At 41.2% G+C, this 13,589-nt stretch overlaps 1 protein-coding gene and 1 long non-coding RNA gene across 2 annotated transcripts in view; one reads left to right on the plus strand and one right to left on the minus strand.

Moving 5' to 3' along the window:
* Positions 1 to 13,589, plus strand: part of pik3c2g (phosphatidylinositol-4-phosphate 3-kinase catalytic subunit type 2 gamma) — a 124,096-nt gene that overhangs the window by 55,401 nt on the left and 55,106 nt on the right. Inside the window, 3 exon segments of the mRNA XM_034176285.1 lie at positions 971 to 1,151; positions 1,250 to 1,357; positions 1,446 to 1,538. Of these exon segments, the coding sequence (XP_034032176.1) occupies positions 971 to 1,151; positions 1,250 to 1,357; positions 1,446 to 1,538 (382 nt within the window).
* LOC117515636 overlaps positions 1 to 13,589 on the minus strand; it is a 402,159-nt gene that overhangs the window by 31,794 nt on the left and 356,776 nt on the right. The window lies entirely within an intron of this gene.

A 13,589-nucleotide genomic window follows, 5' to 3' on the forward strand; every position in this document is an offset into this window, starting at 1 on the left:
TATGAAAAAATGCCTTCAAAAGTGGACCTTTAATCATGGGGGGCACGTCACCCCCACAACAGCCTCTTTCCGTCTGGAGTCACCCCTGGTTTGCAGTCTCTGAGTAGGAACACACAAGAATTTGTATATTTATGTGGAAACATGACCTGATTGAGAAGAAGGTGTTATCAGCGCATTTATGTCATGCCGTCCTCAGAAATAGATTTGGGGAGAAATTTTGGAAAAAAACAGAAGACACTCAAACACACTGCCCCCCTCCCCCTCTGCAGAGTGCAGACAGGACACAGAAACGCGTTGCATGGAGGAAAAAACAAATCAAAGCAGAGACTTGATTCTAAAAATAGATTAATTTTAATGTAGTAAATATCGTAAATTGTATAGTTTGAGTCAACCCTTGATTTTGCACTAGGACGGCGTCAGCTTGAATGCTGCCTTTCGGCAGCCCAATAGGGAACCGTAGTCTCGTTTAAGGGTAGGTGATAAAGGGTTTAAACTGAAAGAGCATATGACACATATGATGTACTTCTGGGGACAGCCCCAGTATCATATTAACATTAAATCTCGGTAAAACGTATTGACACAACCTCTCCCAATTTCCTTGTCTTCCTGTCTCCACTGGGAACTGAAAAAAAACTGCACTTTTCATGATTGCTTCAGTGATTGAAAAACAAAAACAGTATACCATTTTTCCATTAGAAGTGATGGTGTGTTTGTGCAGGCTGTCCCCAGAAGTGGGACAGCCGTAACGATGGAGAACATTATTCCCTACAATCCCTGTCCCACAATGACGGCCCGAGGCCGAAACCACCATGAAAAGTAAATATTGTCCTGTCAGTTAAGTTATCCAAGCTTGAAACATGCAATATATTAACTTGAATAATTAGTTAGACTTCTGTTTCACTGAATGGAAAAATCATTTGTTGCTGATTATTTTGCATATTTTGATGCTCAGCAATTTTTGTGCTGGCAGGTTGCTGTTGGATGCCCAGCATGGTGCTGTATACCGGAGCTGGTTGAGTAAAGTGCGGGCCGCTCTGTGGTTCTGCTGTGGCAGAGCACTGAGGCAGGAGTTAGAGCACGAAACCCGCCTGGTCACTGTTCTTATGCAGGTGGCTGTTAAAGTTCGTGATGCTGAGAAGCCTCAACGAAAGGTCTGAAAACACTCATCAGCCCACAGTCATCAATTCAGATTGCTTCTTCATCCAAATTGTGTATTTTTCAGTTCCAGCTTCAATTTGTTCTTTTGCAGAAAATTTTGAAGCATGAAAAGAATAAGTTCAGTGAATTCTTTAAAGATGGGATCAGCTGTCGTCTACCGTTGGATCCTGCAGTCCACATAAATGGGGTGGACATGGATGTAAGAATACTACATGATTATTCCGTTGCTATTTAATATTCTCTCGCATGCTGTGCAAGTGTTTACTACTTTCATGTCTTACTTCTAGACCTGTAAGTTCTACAATTCCAATGCTGCTCCCCTGGGAATCTCTTTCATCGGTACTGACCCTCTGGCCAAGAACATCAGTGTCATCTGCAAGGTTTATATTAAAACAGAACTTTATTTCCACATCAGAAAAAAATTGTCTGTGCTTTTGCCCTTACAAAGGAGGTCACAACAGAAGCACAAACTTAAGGACCCTTTTACACAGTGCGAATGTGGTTGAATTGTGCAAGAAGTATGCATGAAGCAGGAATCGTATGCAAAATGTGTAAAAACATAGTTACCTCTAATGCCTCGTACACCTGTTGCTACAACTATTTGCACACACCATCTAACACCGCTTGCTTGGCACTTAGTGCAAATGGCCACACATTTTCTATCATCACGAAAACAGTCAGCAGATGATCACTGTCAATGTGGATGTGAAATTTGTCTAAGTGCCCACACGGGTGTGGAGTTGCAAAAAGCCACACATGTGGTGCATGTGTCTTGCACTTGTGTGCGTTGTCGCACCCCCCCCCCCCACCCCCCAACACATCTGGCGTACTTGGGGGAGCACACTTGCATAAATGCTTATATGTATGTACAGATTTGATCACATGGGGGCCGGATAGCAAGGTCTGAGTGCACACAGCACAGGGAGGGGCCTGTCAGCTGATCACAGCACACTGACACACAGAAACCACTGCCAGGACAGTTATACAAATAATTACGACAATACCTACATACGGCAATTACATAACAGAGTGACGCATTGGTCTGTGCACTGACCGGACAAGGTGGGTCGTGTCTGCTCAAAGCCGTGGCTGTAAAGATCTCAGCTCCTGGACGTCCCAGCTTGAGAACACCTTCCGTGTTTGGAAGGACATAAACTGACAACATTCTGCCGTGAGACGCGTCTCTGCCTGCGCTGTCCTCACGTGGAAATATATAAAACATCTTTCACCTTTGCGCTGGGCTGCAGTGGCCGGACACAGTGCACCTCGTCCATATCTTTGCTGTTTTGAGGCATTTTCCCCCAGTGATTACAGGTGATGGTAGAGTAGTGGTAAACTTTCTGTCTGGAAGTTAGAGCTTGTGGGTTCAAATCCCATGAGTGACTTTTTTTAAATCAGGGTTATTTCACCAGGAGTTCTTTATTGTGTCCCCTTTTATGTATTATTTATATCAACCCAATGATATTCACTAACTATACAGCTGGTTTTTATTTTATTGTTCTTCACATCAGCGGCATGATGTGGTGCAGATGAATACGAGCTGGTTCACCGTGAGTTGCCCTGAGTTGTACTTATTCGTCCTATGTGTGAAGGGACCATAAGGCCTTTCAATTCAATTTAATAAGCTTATAATGTACCAAATCACAGCAAAAGCCGCCTCTAGGCACCTTATATGGAACAATTTATATAAATAATTAAAAAATGAATAAAAAATTTCAAATACATAATTAAAAACAGAAGTAAAAGAATAAAACAGATAAAAAAATATGAGAGGAAAAAAAAAAAGGGTTTTCAATCTTGACTTAAAAATGTCCACGGACTCTGACTGCCTCACGGTCGCAGGAAGACTGTTCCACGGGGTGGATGCACAATGAGAAAAGGCTCTTTGACCTGCTGACTTCTTCTTCACCCTGGGAACACAGAGAAGTCCCGTATCCTGTGACCGCAAAGCCCGGGCCGGCACGTAAAGTTCCACCAGATCATGAACAACCTTATAAGTCAATAACAAAACCTTAAAATCTGCTCTCACAGAGACAGGGAGCCAGTGCAAAGATGCCAAAATGGGTGTGATATGTTCAGACCTTCTGCTACATGTAAAATGTCTGGCAGCAGTGTTCTGAACCAGCTGAAGACCCCTAATGCTGGACTGTGGTAACCCTGAAAATAGAACATTACAATAATCTAGTCTAGAAGAGACAAAAGCATGAATCAGGGTCTCAGCATAAGCCATAGACAGGATGGGGTGGATCCTCGCTATATTTCGCAGATGGAAAAAAGCAGTCCTAGTAACATCCCTGATGTGGAGGTCAAAAGACAGCGTGGGATCAAAAATTACCCCAATGTTCCTCATTTTGTCCATATGATGTATGACACACAAACCCAGGCCAAGCACCAGCTGGTCAAACTGATGCCTTTCACAACAGACACACAAAGCAACATGCAAAACCCATTATTTTCAATGGTTCCCTCCCGCCACAGAGGTCGGCTGCACCGCTGCTTGGTGTCAGTGCACCGCTGTCAAAGTTCACCCAATTTCAGCTTTGAAGCACAGCCAAAAGAAACAGGGCATCCAGCCCAACACAGAAGACAGTAAACTGCAGAGTGGATGTTTGTCAGAGGAATGCTCAGAGAGCTCATGCTAGTTTTACTCACAGCAGTTTTCCAAAGAAAAATCTATTCTTGTAGTCAGAGCAGTAATCATTTTAACCTAATACTGTATATATGAGGACTACATACATGGTATGGATTCACTGGGTAAAAGTTAGAAAAACAGGGTGAGCAATTTACAAATATAAAGAAACTAGCGTATTGCCCATGGGGATCCACGGGCTCTAGATTGGGTAGTGTTTATAAAATAGGTAGCTGACCCTTTTCAAGGATGGTAATAAATTATGCAAAATTTCTATAACAAGTTGGAATGGCGTGTGAGTCTAGAATGTTTTTAGAAATGTAGGACTTTTCCGTATTCTGCCGTGAGCAGGTGCTTCTATTTTAAGACACAGAGACATGCCAGAAGACATCAAATGCAATACACATTTCACTCATGGTACCAGCAACATAACACTTAACTCACTCATGGTAACAGCAACATGGTACTTAACTAAACTGACTAAACCAATTGAACTACAAAAACCCAATAAATCAATAATACTAACTCTGTTAATGTTATTGAACATTAAAAACCCTGAACTCCCATGGTGCATTGCAGCACAATGTCCGTTGTTTACTGATTAGAAAAAATACTGCTAATTCCTCACAAAATATTTGTCCTATCAACTTTCGTTTTGCTGCGTTTATCTTTGACCCAAATACATAAGAATACCAAATGGCAAATGTCAGCTCTTCCCAATTTCTCCATGATCGAAGCTATACACCACGCAGGCCTACACGCGCACACACACAGAGGCCACTGAGTTATTAGTGATTACTACACAGCATTCAGCTAGCATAAGCTAAACAGGGACTGAATGTCAGCGGTGCACTCACATCACATGTTATTTTCATATTTATCAAGTACCTCAGAACAACTTGCATATGCACCATTGGACAAAATGGCTCTGTCATCTGTCCAGATCTGAAGAATGTAACGGCCTGACAATTAATTTCCACTCTTTCTGTCTGTCATGTAAACTACGCTGGCCGGTCCTCATGAGGGCATGAGCACCTGCCCACACATGTGCATTGTATGTTCTCCAGCTGAGTTGCAGTCCACAGAGGTCAGGTGGTCCGACAGCGACTGCACTCCGGGACCCCCAGCCGCAGCTGACAATGTTGGATTCATTGTGTGGCTGTGTGTGTGTGTGTGTGTGTGTGTGTGTGTGTGTGTGTGTGTTTGTTGGGAGGAACGACACGCTCCACAAGCAATTTGTGTTGAGGGGGAGCAGACAATGACGACACACTTCACACACCATTTGTGTGTGTTGGGGGGGAGTTGGGTACAGTTACACCCGTGTGTGTTGCTTGGTGACGCCACACTCGTATTGCACTTAGACACTTAGATGTCTACTATCATACAGCTTGAATAGCCCTGCCTTTTCTAAGTGTCCAGCGAGCAATGTTGGATGTTCGGGTGCGGGCAACTGGAATATGGCCGACACCTGCTGAGAGGGGGACCAAATGAGCATGTGCAGGGCATTCGCTGTCTTTCAGCTGCTTGTGTGTTTGAAAGGTTGTGGTGACAGGTGTACGATGCATTTGAGGCAGCTCCGATTTTTCACAAATGGCATGCCATTCCTCCTTCATGTGCTCGTCTGCTTCAATTGTGTTATGTGTGAAGGGGCGCTAACAAGTCATGATTCAAAGACCCCAAGCAAACACCCACTATGGGGCATCAGGCTTTCTGTCTTCCGAATCCAAACTTGTACTAATGTGTTACCCAGATTTACAGATTTTGATGTATCTCACTAGGCGCGCTGACGAAGCTCATGACGTCTACTAAAGCACAACCTGTTTACTTGATCCTATACCAAACAAACTGTTTAAGGACCTGTGGCCATCTTGGACCACTGTGCTGGAAATTATAAATCTCTCATTCACTTCTGGACCTGTTCCTAAATGTTTCAAAGTCTGCAGTGATTAAACCAGTACGTTAAGAAATCCAATCTCGACCCTAGTGTATGAAGAATTATAGGCCGATATCAAATCTATATTTTGTTCCAAAATCCTGGAAAAAGTGGTTTTCGCGACAGCTCGTGGGACTACTCACTTGAGAATAATCTTTTGGAGCCACTGCAGTCTGCTTTTAGAAATAATCACTCCACAGAGACAGCACTTACTAAAGTAGTGAATGACCTTTGCAAGCAATGGGACTCAGATACCACTACAGTCTTGGTGCTGCTGGATCTTAGTGCTGCGTTGATACTGTGGATCATCATAGTTTACTCAATAGGCTGGAGAATCACTTTGGGATTACTGGAACTGTTGCCTGGTTGATGTCATACCTGTCCAGTTGTTCTTACTGTGTTATTGTGTAATGGCACCTACTCTGATCGTAAGGACATGAAGTTTGGGGTTCCGCAGGGATCCGTTTTAGGCCCCCTGCTTTTTTTCCCTTTATGTAGCACCCCTTGGGAATATACTGCGGCACTTTGGGATTCCCTTTCATTGCTATGCTGATGACACTCCATTGTACAGGCCAATAACTGCTGGTAATTCATTCACATAAAATCTTTGGAAGATTGCCTTGCATCAGTAAGAAGTTGGATGTCTAGTAACTTCCTACTTTTAAATTCTGATAAGATGAAGTTATGTTCTTGGTCCAGCGAGGTATCGGCAGTCAATTTGATCAGCTAGCACTTTGCTTAGGTTCGGTGTGTATACATCATACGGATAAAGTGAGGAACCTTGGGGTAATTTTTGATCCTATGTTGTCCTTTTGATCTCCACATTAGAGACATTACGAGGACTGCTTTCTTCCATTTGCCGAAATTATAGAGAAGATCGTCCCATCCTGTCTATGGCTGATGCTGAGACTTTGATTCATGAATTGTCTCTTCTAGATTGGACTATTGTAATGCTCTATTTTCTGGCTACGCAGTCCAGGATTTAGGGCTCTTCAACTGGTTTCAAACGCTGCTGCCAGACTTTGACACAAAGCAGAAAGTTTGACCACATTATGCCCATTTTGGGCTCCCTGTAAGATTGGATTTTAAAGTACTGTTATTAGTTATAAAATTGCTTCATGGACTTGCACCTCCCTATCTGACCTGGTAAGCCCCTATGTACCGGCTCGGGCCCTGCGTTCTAGGGTGCAGGACGTCTGTGGTTCCCAGGGTGAATAAAAAGTCTGCCGATCACAGAGCTTTCTCCTACCGTGCCCCAGCTCTGTGGAAGCGAATCTCCCGGCACACATTAGGCAGTCTGATACTGTGGAGACTTTTAAGTCACGTTAAAGACTCATTTGTTTTCCCTGTTTTATCATTAGTGTTATGTGTTTTATTCTTGTATTCGTTTATGGTTGTCTTTCTTTTATGGTCGTCTTTTTATTGTGTTTTAATTTTGTTTTTTTTATGTGTGTGAAGCGCCTGAGACAATTTCATCGTGAATTGGCGCTATATATTAAAATTTGATTTGATTTTGACGTGTTTTAAAGCTGCAGTTTACATGAGGCATGTGATTGTGCATATTCTCAGACAGGAGACAACCTGCGTCAGGACCATGCTGGTGCTTCAGATAGTCCGTGCTATGGATCGGATTTGGCTCCTGAGGGAATGGATATGTGTATGGTCACTTTCAGATGTCTCTCTACAGGCAAGGATCAGGGTCAGTTTGAATTTTTTCTTCATATTCATCTGTTGACTCAGAAATGTACAAAGCAGCACAAAGACAGCCATCGATAAACTTAAAACAGTAATACAAGCAAGACTGAGACCGCAATGTATACGTGTTTACTCTAATCAATTCCATAGACTACGCAACTCAAATTTTGTCATCCACCATAAGTAAAACTTGTTTCTCGGTCTTCATTAATACTCATATATTACTAGTCACAATGACTTATGGCACTCAGCCAACCTCAGAAAAAAAAATGGCTGGGCAATTCCGAGTGACCGTGTATGGCTGTTTATGGCCTCATTCACCAGGTGACTGAGGTTTGCTTGTGAATGTGCACATAAGAAATTTCTGATGAATGCCTTGGTGGCCTTGGCTTCCCTCTCTCCTCTCCTTGAGGTGGGAAACATGCTCTAGACAGATTCACCACACTGTGAAATACTCTTTGCACTTCTTATGATTTTCATGAAATGCACACTACTGTGTAACATTTGGCATCAGCACACAACCTTTTATCTGCTGAATGAGAATGAAATAATGGGGGAACAACACACACTGTGCTGTGAAACAAATGAGAAGTCAATTTTCCACTTAGTTTTGGTCTCTTGAAAATGGAGGAATCACGCAAACGTCACAAACCATAGTTTGTATGTAATTCCCTTTAAGTTATTGCAATAAGCTCATATTCATTACTTGCTTCTGGCTCTAATTTAATATCTTTACAACAACAAAACCTTGGACATAGCCATATGTACTGCATGGATGCGCCTTATTTATTTATTTATCGTAGCTTCATTTTGGAGTTCTCCCTAGTGAATGCGAGGGCTGTCTCAATGCGCGTTTGTCTCAGAGAGGAATCTGACTGTTGTCTCTGCAATAAACAGCACTGCAGAGTACCCAGCCTTCTTGAAGACTCTTAGTGGGATACTGGAAAAGGTTCTTGGTGGGTACTCTTTAGTTCTACTGGTGGACATCAATGCTCATGTGTGCTCTGATAGAGAAAATTGAAGGTGGGTCATTGGGAAAAACGAGTGGTGTTGGTGGACGTCTGTGATGGTCATTGATTGTCTATCACAAACACCTTGTTTGAGCACAAGGGTTTTCAAAAGTACACTTGGTACTTGGACATCCTTCAGTTCACATCTCCAGAGAAGTATGGACATGGAATCAGAGTGGTCCATGTTCAAGCCCTCCATTGTTGATTCAGCTGCTTTGAGCTGTGACCAGCCTGTGCTTGTCATGGCGGCAAGCCAAGAACCCTCTGGTGGACACCTGCGGCGAGGGTAGATCGAAGAAGGACATTTGTGTCTGTTTGGCACCGAGGTCTCCGGAATCAGAGGATGATACAGGCAGGCCAGAAGGACTGCAACCTTGAGTATGGGTGGAGTTTTGAGAGTCCATGGAAAATGATATGAGTCACCATGGAGGTGTGGGATGAGCTTTTTTTTATTCTTCTACTGCCACCATGACATGCAGCTGAATAAGCAGCAGAAAATGAGTGAATAAATGAATTTATTTATATTTTAATTTTGCCTTATATTTTAATCTTCCCTCATTTGTATGTGGATATGTATTTTTGTTTGCTGTGTGGTTGTCAGGTCTGGTTGAAGTGGTTTCAGAGGCTGTAACTTTGGCGAAGATTCACCAGGAGTGGGGTTTGGTTGGAACTCTACGAGAGGACACACTGGAAAAATGGTTCCACATGTGGAATAAAACAGAAGAGAACTACGAGAAGGTTAATATTATGCTTACAGATATCTTTTAAAATTATGTATTTTAGCTGTTTTGTCTGACCTCCCAGTGTGTGGGTGTGTGTGTGTGTGTGTGGGGGGGTGTAGGCCGTGATGAACTTCCTCCACTCGTGTGCAGGCTGGTGTGTGGCCACCTTCATCTTGGGAATCTGTGACCGCCACAATGACAACATCATGCTGAAGCACAGTGGCCACATGTTCCACATTGACTTTGGCAAGATCATGGGCAACGCACAGAAATTTGGAAACTTCAAAAGGCAAGTTGGTTTATTAAAATGAATACTGTGAATACTTATGTACATGTATATTTCTTTTTTTTTAACAAATTTGCAAAAATATCCAAAACATTTTTTCACATTGTCATTATGGGGTATTGTGTGTAGAATTTTGAGGAAAAAAATGAATTTCATCCATTTTGGAATGAGGCATAAGGAATTTGGAATAACGCACGTTTTCCACATAAGATGCGCTGTACACAGACCCAAAAAAAACCAAACAAAAAAAACAGGCTTGTGAGGTGACTTTGTTCTGTGCCTAAACATTCTACAGATTTCCCAACAATGCGCACCAAAGCAAGCTTTGGTTAAAAGCAATCCACAGGAATGAGGCCGACGGGACAATCTGGAATTCCCAAAAAGCATTCAGAGATTTGCAGTGAACATTTAATGGTACGTTTATAAGAAATTCATTATCAAAATAAAAAAAAATCACATTTTATATTTCAAAAAAGGTGCAGGTGATAATTACTGTTTCAAGCTCAGTGACAAAAAATTACACTGACTAATGACAACTTGACATGAAATCAAACCAGGCTAAACACAGTCAGCAAAAAATATTTCTTGTCTAATTGTGTATGAAATTGTAAGAGTGAGGCACAGTTAATGGGGGGAGGGGTAACACAGCTAACTGTAATGCTGATAACAGGATTAAATGACTGAAAACTGTCGGATCACATTTCTTCAGCAGAAAATTCAGGGGTTTTTATGTTGCCATTCGGTCGACCTGCACATGGCCAGTGGCAGATATTCCCCCGATGTCTTTTGTCCACATGCTTCACTTTTTCACACTGGCAGTAACTAAATGGGCCTCCAAAGTTACCATGATTCTGCATTAGAAACTTTTTCAATGCCTTAAATCCTATGCAATGAAGCAAGCTCGTTTAGAGATTTGCGTAAATGCAAAAAGCAGTCCTACATATTTGTTTAATATGCGCTTTGAATGACATATCCTGATCAAAAATGACTCCAAGATTTCTCACAGTATTACTAGAGGTCAGGTTTAACAGTTAAAAACATTTGCAAAGTCTTAAATCAAAGATTTTAGTGGCTGCCTGTTACATGTTCTGTAGCAGACAGACAGCTATGAGCAGTACAGCTCTATCCTCTGCAGGCAGCGAAAAGCTGACTACCACAGAGAAAGGAAAAGGGAGAAAAAATCATTTCTTTTCACACCATACAGACTCTCCGGCATATCACCCAAGTCATGCACAGGCAGACAGTTTTTTTACTTATGTATAAAATTTTAAACAAAGTAATTCCGGACAAGTTATTTAAATTAATGTCACGTCTGTCGTTTTATAAAGTGAAAATATCAGCGATATGTTTTAGTTTTAAAGTAATGCACTCATTTTGAAGGTTTGTGTTTAGACGCACATGCTGCAGTGCATTGTGGGTAAATTATTTTCCTGACATGAGTGGTTGGTTGATCGGTATAACACACAACTTACTGAAATGTGTGGTGGGTTTTCAAATAATCTATTTGTAAATGTCATTTTTTCCATTTGTAAAAAAAAAAAAAAAAAAGGCAATTTGAAAGCTGAAAATTCTGTTTAAGTGGATTCAGCACTTTTAGTGAATGTGTGGCAAATGCTGTTCATACTGCCATGAACACTGCCATTTACTGGCCAGTAGATGGCACTCGGTGGTCAGACTCTGGTCACCGGGTCTCTTTTACTGAGAGAGGGCTGATTTGACACAGAAGCGCTGGTTCATTGTTGTCAGTAGCTGTTAGTGTACTGAAGTCAATACTGAAAGTTAGCAGTTTAGCTTGTATCTGTAACTTCAGCTAAATGTCTTAGGGGTTTATAGGTTTAGCTTTATAAAAGTTAACTTTTCAGTTCACGGCTTAACTCTTATCAGAGCTAACTTTTTGGTTAGCTGTGCCCACCACTGACAGGCAAGCAAAGAGAACTGAATTGTGAGATACAGCCATAAAATTACAACATAATAATAAAATCTGGTAATAAGCACAAAATGATATATTGATTAAAATATGAAACTGTAACAAGATTTGCTCTGCGTATCGTGAATGTTATTTGGTAATTGATTCCAGAGCTTGGTCACTGTACAAGTATAACAAAAGTCATAACCATTAATCAGGTCTAGAAAGTGAATTTATGTGTTAATTTAATAATCAAATCTGGACTAAAAACAATGAGTACATAAACTTTTAAATATGACCAATCTCTATGACTGTGCCATTAAATCATTTAATTTTAAGTGCAGCAACGTTTTTATCTGCTATATAATGCAGAAATGTAGAGGTAAACATCTGTGTTACACCTGATAGAAATATTGAATCCAGTGGCGGCTGCTGATCTGTCCAAGAGGGGAAGCTCATTGTCGGCTTACATCATTGTCACTTTATTTATATGTAAATTCAGATATGTAAAATGGTCATAACAGTCCCTAGTTGCACAAGCATTTCACAATTTTATCTCTATTACATACAGTATTTTATGACGGCACAATCACCGAGTGGTTAGTGCCCTTAGTTTCAGTGTGGAAGGTTCCTTGTGTCCCGTCGAGATGAGGTGCGTCGCGCATTCTGCGCATAAGCACATCGCTCTACCCCAGACTTAGACGTCACCAGTCAAGATGAGGTGCCTCGCGCAACTGCATATGTGGAGATGATGTAACTCGCTCGATGTGCAACTGCGCATTTTATTTTTTTGTTGTTGTTGTTTTTTCTGTCAGTTTTTTTTTTATTATTAATTGTATTCAGTGTATTTATAGCCTAGTAAGTAAAACATTTTCTGTATTTTACGTTAGGAGCATAAATGTATGTATATGTATATTTTGCCTGTCGAAATAAGCTAACTCCAGGTTAAAAATACTTATCCTTTTATAGTGAGTAGATTTTTATACATTACTACGTTTGGATGAACAATTTATACATTTACTTGCCCATCAAAATAAGCGAACTTCGTCAAGTAATTTTTTCAGTGCACACATATGCAGTTACGCGAGGAACCTCATCTTGACGACGCACCTCATCTCGACAGAACAGCGGTTCAACTCCCCACCCCCGCCGTTTCTCCATGTAATGTGGAGTTGCATCAGTAAGGGCATCCAGCATAAAACTTGTGCCACAATCAACATGCAGGTCCACCTTGGATCTGCTGTGGCGACCCCGAGTGAAAACAAGGGAGCAGCTGAAGGGACTTACTTTTACAAGAATATTATTCATGTTTTTAAACAAATATCAAAAATTTCAAGAAGCACATAGAACATTTATTATTACACACATAACAGAGCCTGACTTTCCTGACACTGTTCCATGCAAATGTTATTTTGAAGATTGGCGAGCAGATGTTGCCATATGTCATTGTAACAAAGCTTCAAAACACTGAACCATTGCTTCATATTGATTCAGTGGTTCAAAACGCTTCATTTTTTCCGTCACTAATTTTCATGAATAAAATGCATCAGCAACCACTAATTATTATGACATATGCCGGGATAGAGTTATAATCATGATCATTAATAATTTGATGTTGTGTTGCGAACCGGGACGTTATTTAACGTGCAATGACTTTTAAACACTTACAGAAGAACGAAGCAGAGAGTAACTCACCCGGATCTTCTCGCATAATGTCTCATCCAGTGTGATTCTCTGTGCGCTTTTTTAACAGACTGATTTAGAGTGCACACAAAACACTTTGACGTAAATTTATAAATGCATAAATATGAAGAATATGAAACTAATTCTGACATTCCAATAACTGTTAATCAAAACGGGATTCAGCCTTTCGACTGATCATCCAATCATTGTGCAGAACTCCATCGTCCAGACCTGCCCACATCTCCATTCATCCCCAGAGATGCTCAGCGTGTGGGGAGCGGGACAAAATTGTGGCTTTATCCAATGGCCATCGCGTTTTATCTCAATGAAAAAAACCTTTCCAGGCAGTTCCAATGGACGCTCAGCTTCTACAGGAAAATGCGTTGACCACAGACCATATGAGACAAAGATTTATGAGAAGCTAACAAAATGGAGTCAGTCAATTTGTGATAAGTCGCTGATTTGGAACAAACTCGTCTTCAAGATGAACGTGTTCTAACGAATTTATAGTCAATGAAATGGTAACAAACTGTACATATTTGACCATTTTTTTTTCACCTTTTAGGG

The sequence above is a fragment of the Thalassophryne amazonica genome, chromosome 8 (assembly GCF_902500255.1).
Source record: "Thalassophryne amazonica chromosome 8, fThaAma1.1, whole genome shotgun sequence".
In the NCBI taxonomy this organism is placed as follows: domain Eukaryota; kingdom Metazoa; phylum Chordata; class Actinopteri; order Batrachoidiformes; family Batrachoididae; genus Thalassophryne; species Thalassophryne amazonica.